This window comes from Pongo abelii, chromosome 14 (assembly GCF_028885655.2).
Source record: "Pongo abelii isolate AG06213 chromosome 14, NHGRI_mPonAbe1-v2.0_pri, whole genome shotgun sequence".
In the NCBI taxonomy this organism is placed as follows: Eukaryota; Metazoa; Chordata; class Mammalia; order Primates; family Hominidae; genus Pongo; species Pongo abelii.
Window position 1 is genome coordinate 33,213,508 of NC_071999.2, and position 16,264 is coordinate 33,229,771.

General features: G+C 39.0%; 1 protein-coding gene across 3 annotated transcripts in view; it reads left to right on the top strand.

The window, feature by feature from the left end:
• PAN3 (poly(A) specific ribonuclease subunit PAN3) overlaps nucleotides 1-10,440 on the top strand; it is a 157,057-nt gene extending 146,617 nt beyond the window's left edge. For all 3 annotated transcript variants that reach the window (XM_024230896.3, XM_054528848.2, XM_054528849.2), the window contains 2 exons: nucleotides 3,034-3,172; nucleotides 7,481-10,440. In XM_024230896.3, coding sequence (XP_024086664.2) covers nucleotides 3,034-3,172; nucleotides 7,481-7,621 — 280 coding nt within the window. In that variant the 3' untranslated portion in view covers nucleotides 7,622-10,440. The remainder of the gene's footprint in view (nucleotides 1-3,033; nucleotides 3,173-7,480) is intronic.
• Nucleotides 10,441-16,264: the final 5,824 nt, after the last annotated feature.

The following is a 16,264-nucleotide window of genomic DNA, read 5'->3' on the forward strand; positions in this document are numbered from 1 at the left end:
CATCGTAACCAAGATCATGGTATGTCATTCTATTTGTTGATGTCTACTTTTGTATTCTTCAGTAGTATTTAAGTTGTTCTTTATATAGTTATAGCAATACTGAGTGTATTCTTATGTATTTCATCTTGTTGCTATTATAAGTGGGAAAATTTCCCCCATTCTGTCTTCTTGTTATTGGTATATATGAGAATTCTTGATTTCTTTAAATTTTATGCTCTGGTACCTTATTGTTTGGGTCGTTTTCAGTGAATTCTCTTTGAGTTTCCCAGGTGTTTAATCATATCATCTGCAAATAATGATAGTTTCCTTCCCAGTTTCTATACTTTTAATTTGTCTTGAGTGGTTGTGTTAGCGGGTACTTACAGTACATAGGTAAGTAATAGTGATGATAGTTCAGAATTTGAAGCATTGTTCCTTTTAACTTCCAGGCAGCTTCAAAGGCATTTTCTTTATAAATCCTTTCCTTCCTCCAAGCTTTTGGGTTTTGTTTGTTTGTTTTAGTCACTGATGTTCAGAAATTCACAGTGATGTTCCTTGGTGTGGGTTTTGAGTCATAATGATGGATTAACAGGTGAACCCCTTTAATCTTGGCAACTTAACGTCCTTCAGTTCTGGGACATGGTCTTCATTGTTTCTTTAATAACTTCTTGTCCTGGAATTCTCATCGCTCAGATGTTAGACCTTTGCAATTGATTTTCAAATATTCTCTTCTATTTTCTATCTCTAAATTTTTTTTGTTCTACTTTCTGGTTAGTTATCTCAACTGTATTTTTCTAAAATTAAAGTTTTTTTTCTAATTCTTTGAATTTTTATATTTCTGCTATCATATTTTTATTTTCCAAGAACAATTCTGTTTTCTGAATGTTTGTCTTGTACCATCTAATTCTTGTTTTTCTGAGGCGGTCAGTTAATAGATTTTTGCTGGTGGTTGGTTTTTATTTGTCTTAGTTTTAAGTTTTGTTCCATTCCCTGCAGTATCTCATAGGAAACAAGGGTTTGCTTTATTTTGTTTTGTTTTGTTTCCTCCTCAAAAGATTTCTGATACTTAGCTGTCCATTTGTATTAAAAATAAGGTCCTAAAAAGCCAATGGGAAGCCTTTGTGAGGGCGGCAGGGATTATAGAATGTTGAACCTTTCTTTATCATAAAGCAGTGTGATGTTGTTATACATGATTTTTGTTTGTTTTTGGTAGACTCAAGGATTATCATTTGTCTTGGACAGGTCAGCATCCCCTGAAAAGAATCTTCCAACCTCTACTGTCTGTGGTATAAGGCTGACAGCCAGGGTTTGGGAACCACACAGAGGGAAAGCATTTGTTGAATAGGGTGTCATCTAGCACTCCTCAGCTCTTCATCTTCTGGTTTGCTTGGCATCCCTGAGGCTCGAGCTTCTCTGTTTCACCCTTTTTAGAAAGTAAAACCTCCAGATTTTTGCCAGACAGGTGGCGGTGGGGTTGAGAGATGGGTTATCTGTTTGCTGTTTATAGAACCTTTTCTCAATTCTCCTGTTTTCAGCCTCAGTCCAAACTTGCACTTTTAGTAGTCCTTTGTGGCTTCAGTTTCTGAGCTATGCCAGTGTGGGTGGCTTGCTTCCTGTGGGCACCCTCTTCCCACATCCCCTGTAGAATTAGGGTTCAGTTTTGTCAGGGCTACTAAGTCATCCCACTTACCTATCTGCCTCTGCATTCCAGATGTTCATGATTATCTCTTGTTCACTGTTGTTGCTTTTTCTGATCCCTTTGTCCTTGTGTTTATACCCGTTTTTAGACATTTACTGTCAATTTGATGGGCTGTTGAAAGGGAGCAGAGATAAATGGGTGTTTAATCTTCATTTAAATTGGAAGTCCTTGGAGTGACCTTTGCAAACATATATATATGGTTGTGCTAAAACCATATGGTGAACTTCTCCTCTGGTTCTTAGAATAAAGACCCAGTTTTAAAACATGTCCTAAGCTGTGTGGTCTGATCCCTACCTACTTCTCATCCTGGCGTCAAATCTGCCTTTTAATTTTCTTCCCCCAATCCCCCATTCTTTGTTCTTGTCTTCACTCTATCCCTTTCCTTGCCCCCAGTCTGTCCCTCTCCTTGCCCTTACCCACCCTCTCCGTGTGTTCTGTCTTCTTCTTTTCTTCTCTTTTCTCCCCCAACCCATTCAGACACATGACCTTCCTTAAGTTTCTTCAGTGCTCCATGCAAATACCGATCTCTGACGAAGGAGCATCCTTCTTCTGGGAAGAGCAGCCACTACTTCCTCTGGAAAACCTTCCTTAATTTCTTTATATACTTATATTCACACATAATTTTACATAAATTTAATGTTATACATTTTCTGTAATCATTGTTTTTACCTGTTTTTTCTTAATGAGAATTGTATCACAGTTTGATCTGGGAAGCAGAACGACTTTAAATGATACAGAAAAGGGATTATCGGCCAGGCGCGGCCCTAGATAAATTCATCTTTGTTTTATATCATATTCCTTTTAGGAGCATTATGTAAATATGCAATTACAGCTTTCTTTGATTATTTGAATAACGTCTGTTTCCTACTAGACAGTAAGTTCCTAAGGTCACTGAAAACTCACAGTGGTCATCTGGTTCTTCACAGCTTGTTTTCACGTGGAATGGTAGGAAACTGATATTTACTTCCTTTTTGTTTCCTAAACATTTTTCTATTTTATGCTTATTGGTGAAGTAGAAGATGTATCTGACCTCTCTCTATTCTGTAACCTACAGAGTGGGAGGAAGAGAAGAGAAGATATTTAAAGACATTTTTATCTTTTCCGTTTTATCTAATGGTAGGGGCTGAAAATAGGAATGCATAAGGGATGATTTCCGCCTGACATTTGCTAACTGAAAACTGGAATTCATATACTTACTAGTTCAGTCAGATTATTTTTTAAAAACACTGTACCAGACTCCCTCCCAATTTTTTGTTTATTGGGAAAAAAGTAAAACTAGTTTGGAGTCTAAAAAATAGACATGGCCACAGAGCATACAGCATGAGTTACTGAGGTAAAATGTTCATTTCCCCCAGGTTTCAGAAGGATCCCACTTGGTCAGAGACTGGAGACCGTTATCTGTTGAAACTCTTTAGGGATCATCTTTTTCATCAGGTGACAGAAGCAGGTGCTCCCTGGATTGACCTCAGTCATATCATTTCTTGTCTTAACAAGGTAATTTGTATCTGGATGTTTTAAGATCATAATTCTGCCTATAATTTGTATAGAGTTGTATCTTCTACAAATACTAGGAGACTTAAGAAATCAGGATGTACTGTTAAAGTAGCCTGTAAGACATTTTATTAATAACATTTTCTACAATGGGAGGATTTTTTAAATACTTGCATGAATAATTTTTTGGGGCAGTGGAGGACAACGTCTTGCTCTGTTGCCCAGGCTGGAGTGCAGTGGCATGATTTTGGCTCACTGCAACCTCTGCCTTCCGGGTTCAGGTGATTGTCCTGCCTGAGCCTCCCGAGTAGCTGGGATTACAGGCACCCATCACCATGTGCAGCTAATCTTTAGTAGAGACAAGGTTTTCAGTAGAGACAAGGTTTCACCATGTTGGCCAGGCTGGTCTCAAACTCCTCACTTCAAGTGATCCGCCTGCCTCAGCCTCCCAAAGTGGCAGGATTATAGGCGTGAGCCGCTGCACCTCGCCTTCATGAATAATTTTAGAATGTTTTATTGTGGATCTTTTTATTATGATAAAGTATCACAAAATGACTGCTTCCCTCCTTTATGCAATGTTTTATTTACATGTGGTTTTGTTATGCCACGTGAAACAGTGAATGGCAAAAAGCAAAAAAATAATTTTGTGTGTATTTTTAAAAAATTGAACCCCTTCTGAATCATTGTGAGTTATGTTGGGTGTTATCAAATCATTATTAACTATAGGTTTTTTTTTTTTTTTTTGAGACGGAGTCTTGCTCTGTCACCCAGGCTGGAGTGCAGTGGCGCCGTCTAAGCTCACTGCAAGCTCCGCCTCCCAGGTTCACGCCATTCTCCTGCCTCAGCCTCCCAAGTAGCTGGGACTACAGGCGCCCACCACCACGCCCGGCTAATTTTTTGTATTTTTAGTAGAGACAGGATTTCACCACGTTAGCCAGGATGGTCTCGGTCTCCTGACCTCGTGATCCGCCCGCCTTGACCTCCCAAAGTGCTGGGATTACAGGCATGAGCCACCACGCCCGGCCCTACTCTAGGTTTTATAATCAAGTAGTAAATAATAAAAGCACAATACTAGTGACATCAGTTACTAGCAGGTCCAGCTGTTATAAATGGTGAATTTGATGATTAGATAAATTAAGTAGATAAAAAGTAAAAAGTAGATCATAAATTTATTTGAGAGGTGAGGTGAGCTTTTTTTTTTTTTTTTTTTTTGGGAACAGGGTTTTGCTCTGTCACCCAGGCTATAGTGCAGTGGCGCTTATGGCTCACTGCAGCCTTGACTCCCCAGGACTGCAGTTGCCCTCCTTCCCACCTCAGTCTCCTGAATAGCTGGGACCACAGGCACATGCCACCACACCCAGCTAATTTTTGTCCTTTTGGTAGATAGGGGATTTCACCATGTTGCTCAGGCTGGTCCCAAACTCCTGAGATTAAGCAATCCACCCACCTCCAAAGTGCTGGGATAATAGCCGTGAGCCACCACGCCCAGCAGCATTATGTTTTAGAAAAGGTTGGGAAAAAGCTGGGCGCAGTAGCTCACGCCTGTAATCCCAGCACTTTGGGAGGCCAAGGCGGGTGGATCACGAGGTCAGGAGATCGAGACCATCCTGGCTAACACGGTGAAACCCCGTCTCTACTAAAAAATACAAAAAATTAGCCAGGCGTGGTGACAGGCGCCAGTAGTCCCAGCTACTGAGGAGGCTGAGACAGGAGAATGGCGTGAACCCGGGAGGCGAAGTTTGCAGTGAGCCGAGATCGGGCCACTGCACTCCAGTCTGGGCGATAGAGCAAGACTCCGTCTCCAAAAAAAAAAAAAAGAAAACAAAAGGTTGGGAAAGACAAAATTTACAGAGAAAAGAAAGAAGACATTTCCCTTATGAATTACTTGGCATTATGAAGTTTAGAACTGGTCTCCAGGAGTAAATGTAGTCTCTGTATAGGTTTATGTATAAACCAGGAGCTGGTAAGCCACGGCCTGCAGGCCAAATCCGTTCTATGGCCTATTTTTTTATAGCGTGAGAGCCTTGAATAGTTTTACATTTTTAAAGAGTTGTAAAATAAACAAGCCAAACCTAAAACATTTACTGTTTGACCCTTTATAGAAAACATTTACTGACTCTTGGTCTAAACTTTCCTAAATTATAAGTACTAGAGGAAAAAATACCTGCTGTAGCACATGATTTAGAACTATTAATGTACAGTGTGGTAACCTTTCAGGGAAAATGTTACGGTTTGTTTTTAAGCACTACTTTGCCTTCCTTTAACTTCCTTAAAACTCTATAGGGAGTATTGTCAATAACCTACATTAAGACTGCACAAAACTGGCCAGGCTCGGTGTCTCACGCCTGTAATCCCAGCACTTTGGGAGGCCCAGGTGCACGGATCACCTGAGGTCGGGAGTTCAAGACCAGCCTGGCCAATGTGGAGAAACCCTGTCTCTACTAAAAATACAAAATTAGCCGGGCGTGGTGGTACATACCTGTAATCCCAGCTACTTTGGAGGCTGAGGCAGGAGAATCACTTGAACCCCGGAGGCAGAGGTTGCAGTGAGCCGAGATTGTGCCATTGCACTCCAGCCTGGGCAACAAGAGCAAAACTCTGTATCAAAAAAAGAAAAAAGACTGCACAAGACTGTATGTATCATTGAACTAATTCAGTATGAGTTATATATTTATTTTCCCTTTATTTCTGTTAGGGGAAAAACCTTTTCTTGAGAGCAATATGTAGAAAATAATTCTGTCAGATTTTAGAACATAGTATCAGAGCACCAGTAATTAAAAATACGTAGAACCAGAACAAACATTGACAAGTAGGTAATATGGAATAAGCCATGGACAGTTGCCTTAAGCAAAGATCATTTAATGACTATTAGGATAATAGTCATTAAATTCATCAAAGATCATTTAATGATTATTAGGATAATTGAAAATTTGAAGAAAATTCTGTTTCACATCATGAACTAGCTAGTAGTAAATAATACCCCAAATCTGAAGTGTGACAATATTCTAAGTTTGAAAAGAGTGTGATAAATTAAAAGAGAAGGATAGCCAGATTGATTATACAAAATTAAGATTTTATATAAGCTTATTTTGATAGAAATAATGACAGAAATTGTCTGGTAAATGATTTGAATGTTTGAGCCTTCAGTGAGTTGTAAACATATTTTAATGAATTATGTATCAATTAATGAAATAAAAAAGTACATTGAAAATAACAAAAATAAAGTGAAAACCATAACAAGACAAGTCGATAGACTAAGGATCAGTATTTATGCTTTATAAAGACCTTGCTAAAATATTACTGCCAAATTCCATTAGGGTCATGAGTAAAGATCATATACTAGCATTTACACAAGCAGAAATACCAAAAGTAAATGTATGAAAAAACTTTGATAATAGTAGTTAAAATCTAAATTTAAATAGCAAGGTGCTCATTTGCTGTGGGGTTGCTGGAAAAGTATTAAAAACTTATAAATTAGACCAGCCACGGTGGCTCACACCTGTAATCCCAGTACTTTGGGAGGCCGAGGCGGGTGGATCGCCTGAGGTCAGGAGTTCAAGACCAGCCTGGCCAACATAGTGAAACCCCGTCTCTACTTAAAATACAAAAAATTAGCTGGGCGTGGTGGCAGGTGCCTATAATCCCAGCTACTCGGGAGGTTGAGGCAGGAGAATTGCTTGAACCCGGGAGGCAGAGGTTGCAGTGAGCCAAGATCGTGCCACTGCACTCCAGCCTGGGCAACGAGCGAAACTCCATCCCCAAAAAATAAATAAATAAAAATAAAAACTTACAAATTCATGGTGTGTAATTGGAAAACAGTTTGGTTCTATGTACTAAGCTATAAAACCACTTCTACTTTACTTTTTTGTGTTTTTTTTTTAATTTTTAAAAAACCAGTTTCTTAATACTTTACATTTTATTATTAATATGTATACTTCTAAGTATTTTTCCTAAGGAAAAAAAATACTTCCTACAGAAGAAAAAAATTAAGTAGATGAGTATGTTCATTGCACTGTAATTCATTACGCTAAAAATGGAAGATATTGGGAGAAAAATTATTGAGCATCAACTGGGTAAACTATAATACAAACAAACATTAAGCGTGAGGGATAGTTAGAAACATAGGGCAGTGTTTGTGTAAAAATGTCTGAGTCGAAAATTATGTGCATACTGATGAATGATGTAAATGTACTCATGGATATCTGAAAGGGAACGTGACAAAAAATTTAGATTATTTATCTTTGTTGCAAACGTAGATAAATTCTTTTCTGCATGTTATGAATTTCATATTTTGTGTATATATTGTTTCAGCTAGATGCTGGTGTGCCAGAAAAAATAAGCCTGATTTCCAGAGATGAGAAGAGTGTACTTGTGGTGACCTACAGTGACTTAAAGCGCTGCTTTGAAAATACTTTTCAAGAACTGATTGCAGCTGCAAATGGTCAGTTGTAGTATTTGCTAAAAAAGCACGCAGGACATGGCTAAGGACCTTAACCAATAGCAAATTGCACTACAGCTGAACTTTTCATCATCTCATTCACATTTGGGAAACGAACAGGAGATGAGCAAAGCTGCTTGCACTTCAGTCAGGTACACTGTTACTTGAAAGGAAGAATGTTTCACTTACCCAAGAGCTATGGCTGCCATTGGAGGCTGTATCTGTGAAGAATTTATTTTAGATTTAGGAGCACCATCAGGTGAATGATGTTCCTGCTTTTGTTTTTTCCACTTGTATATGCACTAATTTTAATTTTTTAAAGACTTTTTCTGATCTTTGAACTTTTGCCACATTGTATACTTATTAAGGGAAACTGTTTGCAAGGACATTTTTGGGAAGCAATGCTGGGCAGCATTTTTGCCATTGAGGGTTGCAGAATTTGCTCTTTTTGGGACGGGTTGCCCTGAATAACATTATGGACCAGGTAAATAATTTCATAGAAGTTCAGTATAGTACGTAATTCTTGTAAGAGTATTGTATGCAAGCTCTCTGTATGCCACCCACTGTTAGTTCAAATTGAGATTTTTGTTTTGTTTTGTTCTTAAGAACATACCAAGAAAATACCAGTGAATTGTTGCGTATAAATTCCCTGTTAGTTGATTTAAATCCTTTCTGAATAAAGATCAGATAAACAGTAACTGAAGGAGCATGTATAGCTCTTTCCTTCAAGTTCAACTAGAGCCTTTTTAAAAAGACATTTGCCTGCTAGTCAGATACATTTACATTTATGCAAATTTTTTAAATAGGAGAAAATTAAGAAATTGTGTTAAAGGCCTAAAGTTCAGGAGTATATTACTTTAGTATATTATATTACTTTTGGTTCTTTCCAGTTTGCTTTTTTTTTTTTTTTTTTTTTTTTTTTTTTGGGTATGAAGTTCTGCTCTTTGAACCACAGCTTTATTATGGTCCTTTACACTGGAGACAGACACAGAGACACTGTTCAGAAGATGAACTAAATTCAGCAGTGGTCTGGTATCAAGAGCTTTCTGATGTTTTACAGCCTGAATTTGGAGGGATAACGATCTGCTGTGCCTTTGCAGTCACTGCTTAGCCCAAAGTAATAGTACTTTTGATAATAACTCACTCTGTGCGATATTCCTGAATAAGTCCATCTCAAAAGTTTGGAATTTTCCTCCTCTTAACTTTCTTAATATTTGGACATGCAGTTGTCGCCAAACTTGGGTATTCATGGAATTTCTAATAAATGAAATACCTATACTTTGATACTGAAGACTGCCAAATACATAGGAATTTTCTTTCTTAAAAAACAGTAATGAAGACTATATCTCCTTTCCCAGCACTGAATGTTTTACTAGCACTGGGTGCTCACCATGCAACTGAAGAAAATGTGGAAACTCAAAAGGTCAGGACAGACTTCCAAGCACTTGCAACTGATGTTACTGTCTTCAATTTTAATAATTACACATATTTGTATATTTCAGAGAAGTTTTTAATATTTCTCTGTCCACTTTTTATAAGCTTTAAAATGATTTTCTCTGCCTTGAGATTTGCATCAAGAAAAAGCACCACCTCTCTTCACCTGAAAGCTTTGAAGACTAGAGACACGCTTTACATGTTTTAACAAGTATATTGAGTCCACGTTTGATAGCATCAGTTGTTGAGTTAAAAAGAAAATTATTGCATTTGATCTGGATGGATTTTAAAAGAACATAATGTTCAATATTAAAAGGATAATTAACATTTGCCACCATAATGTTCTTTTTTATGTAAAAAGAAGAACTTGGAGACATTAACATGCAAAAGTCTTTTATCATTAGCTCATGTATTTGAGGAAGAGCAGCTGTCTTTTTATATGTTTTTTGACAAATCATATTGTAATTCTTTTGTACAAAAAAGAACTACTTGTATTCTAGAAGAAATATGAAATGCTTAATTTATAAGCGGGCTGGAGATTTTTCCAATATTGTTTTCTTTGAAAATGAAAGGGGATCATCTATTTTAGTTTTGGGGTCTGGGAACTTTTTGAAAATTTAATTTGTGGACCAATGTTTTGTGAAAGCTAAAGAAGGCAGGGGTTAAAATAGGGCTTGAATTTCTCATTCTGTATAGACCAGCAAACTTCCCTCTGCAAGGCAAGTTTACATCACAAATCCAAGAATGTTTGCATCCTAAATGCTAGTTTGCTTCAGCCCCCAGTTAACCTCAGGACTTGGTTTGCATATAAAAGGTAGACAGCTGATATGTTTTCATGAATAAATATTGTCAGCCAGAAAAGGTTGGTGTCAGGTAATGCATATTTTTTTAAGCTTTGTTTTATATTTATTTTTCATCTAGTTTTTATTGGGAATGGTTTTCAAAGAACTCTCAGTTCTGCCTAGGTGTTTTTGGGGGAGCCCTGTTTTCCATAGTGTAATTCCATTTAAGAGGTTGTCTAAAAGTCTTTTTAATTAATAGAAAGATTTTAATATCCAAGAGTAGTCAAATTAAGGATATAAACTTTCCACACCTTCCTGTCGTGACACATAAAAGCACAGAAAGGACAACCCTTGAAATCATGTAACGTTGGTCATTTCAATTTTTTGTACCTGTTTTAAATTCTGTTAGTGTATTTACTTCATTGTAAATATTTTTGAGGGTACCTTTGTATTTTGCTTTTGACCTTGGTTCTGTGATTTGGATGTCAACAACTTCCCTAAAAAGCACCAGTGTGTTAAGTTCTAATGTCATGATCCAATTTGTGTTATTCATCTTTAATCCTGTTTTCAGTCTCTATGTGTACAGCAGTATTTTTAATAAAGAATTACAGAGATAAGTTTGTCCTTTTCTTGCACGTGTTCATATAACAAGATGATGATTATCTTATGATTGGATTTTAAAAGATTGGTTATTTCCTCTGTATTTTGGAGGAATTTTTGTATTTGGATGAATTGGCAGCAGATTTATTCATTAATTTATCAAATAGTCCTTAAGTCTTATCTACTGTGTCCTTGGATCTGTTCTAGGCACTAAGACAGATACAGGGACTTGGTATTTACAGAACGTATAGTTATACCCAAATATCTTAATACATGACTAACAATGTAGTTTAGGAGAGAAGACTACTCACGAGAAAGCATAAGGGGTCTGCCATGTGTATGTCTGGGGGTAAAGTATTCCAGGTAAGGGAATGTTTCAGAGTCTTTGCGGAACAGCAGGGGAGCTAATATGGCTAGAGCCAAGTTAAGTAAGAAGTGACGTCAGAAAGGTCTATAGGGAAGAGGTGTGTCCTGTGGACCATTTTAAGTATTTTGGATTTTACCCTCAATAAAAGAGGAAGCTGTGCCGGACGCAGTGGCTCATGCCTGTAATCCCAGCACTTTGGGAGGCTGAGGTGGGCGGATCACGAGGTCAGGAGATTGAGACCATCCTGGCTAACATGGTGAAACTCCATCTCTATCAAAAATAAAAAAATTAGCCGGGTGTGGTGGCGGGCGCCTGTAGTCCCAGCTACTCGGGAGGCTGAGGAAGGAGAATGGCGTGAACCCGGGAGGCGGAGCTTGCAGTGAGCCTAGATCGCGCCACTGCACTCCAGCCTGAGCATCAGAGCAAGACTCCGTCTCAGAAAAAAAAAAAAGAAGCTGCAGGAGGATTTTCAGCAGAAGAGTAACATGATAGGACATTTAAAAAGGATCACTCTGGCTACAACGTGAACAGACTGAGGGAGGAAGTGAGCTGTTGGCGTGGTGGGAAACTGACAGCATCCCAAGTGAAGGATGTTGGATTTTAAAACCCACGTCTTTTGAGTTTTGGTGGGTTTTTTTGTTTTGTTTGAGACGGAGTCTCACTCCATCGCCCAGGCTGGAGTGCAGTGGTGCAATCTTGGCTCACTGCAACCTCTGCCTCCTGGGTTCAAGCGAGTCTCCTGCCTCAGCCTCCCGAGTAGCTGGGAATACAGGCATCCGTCACCATACCTGGTTAATTTTTATATTTTTTGTAGATACGGGGATTCACCATGTTGGCCAGGCTGGTCTCAAACTCCTGACCTCAGGTGATCTGCCTGCCTCGGCCTCCGAAAGTGCTGGGATTACAGGCATGAGCCAAAGCGCCCAGCCATCTTTGAGTTTTAAAACCCACCTGCGACTGAGCATGGTGTCTCACACCTGTAACCCCAGCACTTTGGGAGGCTGAGGCAAGTGGATCACCTGAAGTCAGGAGTTCCAAGACCAGCCTGGCCAACAGAGCTGGTCTGACAGAGCGAGACTGTCAAAAAAAAAAAAAAAAAAAAAAAAACTACCTGGTCTAGGGTGGTAACAGTAGAGGTGGTGCAGAGTGGCTGGACTTCAAATAATGTTTTAAAGGTAGAGCCAACAGGGATGTCCTGATTGACTGGATGCGGACAAAACAGAAGTTGGGAATGACTCTTTAAGATTTTGGCTTGCTGGCCAGGTGCAGTGGCTCATGCCTGTAATCCCAACACTTGGGAGGCCAAGGTGCGCAGATCACCAGAGCCCAGAGTTTTGAGACAGGCCTGGGCAACATAGTGAGACCTTGTCTCTACAGAAAGTAAAATCAGTCAGGCATGGTGTCACACACCCGTAGCCCCAGCTACTCAGGAGGCTGAGGTGGGAGGATCGATTGAGCCCAGGAGGTCAAGGCTGCAGTGCACCGAGATCGTGCCATTGCACTCCAGCCTGAGCGACAAAGTAAGACCCTGTCTCAAAATTTTTTTTGGCTTGATGCTGACAGGATAGAGGATTCTGCTGAATTGGAAGAGGCTGTTGTGAGAACAAAGAGTCTACGGGGCAGGGGAGGATGGAGAAACAGGAAAAGACAATTTGGGAGTTTGGTCTAAGGCCCATTAAGTTTGAGATGTTTAGTACACATTTGTTCTGGTCATTTGTTTTGTAACAACTCCACTCTCAATGGCATAAAACAAGCATTTTATTACATTCAGGGATTCTGTGGGTCAGGAATCTGGGCAAGACACAGCAGGGAGGATTGTCTCTGTGCCATTGTGATTGGGCCTCCGCTGGGAAATTCCAATGGCTGGGGGCTGGAATGACTTGAGGGCTGGGCTCAGCTGGCTGCTGTCTATGGGAGCCCCTTCACATGGCCTGCACGTGGCTTAGGTTTCTCCAAGTATGGCCGCTGGGTCCCTCGCGGGAACTGTTGAAGAGTGAGTGTACCAAGACCTAGGAAGTGCATGATCTTTTCTGACCTGGCCTCCAAGCCATGCAGTGTCCCTTTCACATTGCGTTGATCATGAGTGAGTCCTAAAGCCAGCTCTGATTCTAGGGGAGGGGACATTGCCAAAGGTTGTGTGAGATGGGAGATAATCTTGCAGCTGTCTTTGAAAAATACAATAGAATATTTTTGAAAAATACAGTACAATATCTTTGAAAAATACACCTGTATTTGAAAAAAATACAGTCTGCCAGAGCATCAAGGGAGATGTCAGGTTAGCACTTGTGTATGTATGAGTTTAGAGTGTTGCAGCGGGTAGGAAGAACCTGTTCTGTCCATGAAAGTCATCATATGGCTGTCATCAAAAGCCCTGAGACTGGTTGAGATCATGAAGGAAGTTGGTATAGACCGAGAAAAGAAAGCTTCAAGGGCAAGCCCTGGGGTAACTAGAGCAATGTTCAAAAGTCAGGGAAAAGAGGTAAAACCAGCAAAAGAGACAGAGGTAGCCTGTAAGATGGGAAGAAGAAAGTTTCATGTCCTGGAACCAAACTGAAGTTGTTTTTGCGAAGAAGTGTCAAGCTGCTGAAGTGCCAAATAAGAATGGGACTGAGAGTTGGCCATTGGATTTATCAATATGGAGTCACTGGTGACCTTAGCAAAAGCAGTTTCAGTGAGTGATCGTGAAAGCTAGGTTTGAGTGGGTTTAAGAGTGAGTGGGAGGAGAGGAGTTGGAAACAAGTAATAATAACTAATAACCAACTCGCTCATGGGATTTTGCTATAAAGGGGAATAGAGAAATTGAGTGGTAGCTGGAGGAGAAAGTACAGATGAAAATTTTGTAAGATGGGAGAAATAACATATATGTTCCAGTGGAAAAGGGGAAAATTGATGGTGGGAGGGGTGGAGAATTGCTGAAGCAATGGCTTCAAGTCTGAGAGGGACACCAGTGTGTTTTGGGTTGGCCATCTAGAAGGGCAAGCACAGTATATGGGGACATAAGCTTGGAGGTGGGGAGATGTGACAAGTGGGGTTTTGGAGTTCTTTAATTTTCCCATTGAAGTAAAGGGTATACTAATAGTACCTATTATGTTAGATTGCCTTGAAAATAAGTGTATTCCTTTAAAGCACTTTAAATAGTTGCTGGCACATATTGGGCACTCAAATGATAGCAATGATAGCAATTACTAGCTATCACTGCTTCCCAAATACCAATCTGTGGAACAACGTGTGTTCATTAGTTTATTCTAGTACAAATGAAAATGGGAAAAAGAAGGATAATATAGGTATGTTTCAAATACAAATATATTTTAGTCTGAGATTAAGCCCTTCCACCTTTTAAAATGGGTTTTCTCCTATGAAAAGTAGTGGTACTAAATGGTAGGGGATTTTTCTTCTTTTAGTAATATTGTATTGAAGAATTGTGTACATTCATATATATACACACACATTCATATACACACACATTCACAAGTAAGTGTGCAGCTCAGTGACTCATCATGAAGTGAGCATACCTATGCACTACCACCCAGATCAGGAAATAGAACATTAGTAGCATCTGGTTGGAGTTTGGGTTTTTTTTTTCCCCCTCCCTTAAGTGTTCTTAGTTCACAGAATAGAAGAATGGCCATCCCTGTGCTGGGATCAAGGATTTTTTTTTTTTAATTTCCTGGCCTGTGAAACCCAAAAGTCTGGTAATATGTTTAACACCGAGGAGTCCAATAAACCTTACTAGGCCATACTTCTGCTGGAGGAAAAAATAAAAATAAATTCCCAAATGTACAATAAGTTTCCAGAGCCATGAGAACATTTCTAAACTATGACATGACATTGATTCCTCAAGCATTCTTCAAGTCATTTGCCGAATGAATGATTTTATTCTTATGTTGTGAAACCCATAATACTTTTTAAAGGATTTCAGATTCTTGAAGACAAAATGCCTCTTGCCGTCTTGAGTTAACTAAAAGTTTACTGAGATTTGTCATTTCTCCATTTTTATTGTCTTTGTCCCAAAGAAAGTAGGCCTATTTTTTCCCCTTAAAATATCTTTCCAATCTAGTTTCCTTATGATGTTATTAGGCAGGTAGTACTATGACCAATTTCTAAGACAAAGTGTTGGTCACTTATTCAATTTCTAGTACTTATGACCTGAGTTGTTTTCCTAGGACGTAATCCACAAAACAAGATTGAAGAATACTGAGCTGGCATGTGTACTTTTACATTCTTGGGTTTCAAGCTTTTGCCTATTATTTTGTGTGGTTTTCTGCAGCATATGCACACACCCTCTGTGATTATGCTAATTACCAGCTGAAAATTAGTGTTTGGGACAACTGCCTCTTTTTAATTGAGGGCACTTTTCTCTGCGGCTGGCACTCACACCCAACATATGCTTTACTTGTTTCACGATCCTGTTGATGTTAGGGTTTAGTTTTCTGGGCAATCTACCTAGTTTGATTTTGTTTTTTACTTACTGTTTGCAGTGTTCTGATTGTTTAGCACAGCCATTTTCTAGGACCGGTAGAAACCTCTTTGCCCTCTCTTCAGCAGCATTTGCTTTATCTTTCTTGTACTGTGTTTAATAAAGAACCCTAGTCCTCCACCCCCAGGGACACCTGTGACCTCTTTTTTACACTTACAAGCAAATCAGGGAGAAAATATATATGTTTTTGGAAGTTAATTTTATTATACGAAGATGGTATACAAAATACATTCATCATGACTAGAAATATAGGACCAAACCATGTCTGTCTTATATCTGTAGCATATATTCTTGGTTTGTATAAAAGTAACTTTAAAATTCCAGTTTCCTTAAATAGTTATGCACAAAACACACACACACACACACACACACACACACACACACACATATAGTTACACCACTGTTGGCCAAAGATGCACTCCTCCTTTAATCAATTTAAATGAGGCTAGCGAGTATCTGTTTGATGTTTGCATTCTTATGGGCTAGGAAACAAGGCACGGGTCCCTAAAATTAACATCTAGGCGTCACTTCTTGGACTGACAAGACACAGACTTGCATATGGTTTCAGCCCCATTCCACCCACACTGTTCCACGTACATTATCTCAGAAACTCTGAAAGGAAGTGCTCGTTCTTTGTTAGTGCCATTTTTGTCATAAATGGCAAATGATTGGAATATTATCAGTTAATTGATGTTTCAATTTTCAGTGCTATTTTAATGAACAAGCACTTTGTAACTAGCTCATTATTACAAGCCTCCATTTTTCTTTCTACATTAAGACTCCAGATGGAACCATTCTTTGACTGATGGATGGACTCACATATGCTACAAACCTGAGTTTGAAGGAGCTGAGTAACAATTCTAATGGTTTTGCTTTTCTCTTGAAAAGGAGTATTTATTATGGTCTCTTAATGGTTAAGAATTAATTATTGAAATCAGGACATATGAATAGCTAAGGTTTTATTTGTTATCACTATTTGCTGGGCTATTATCTGATT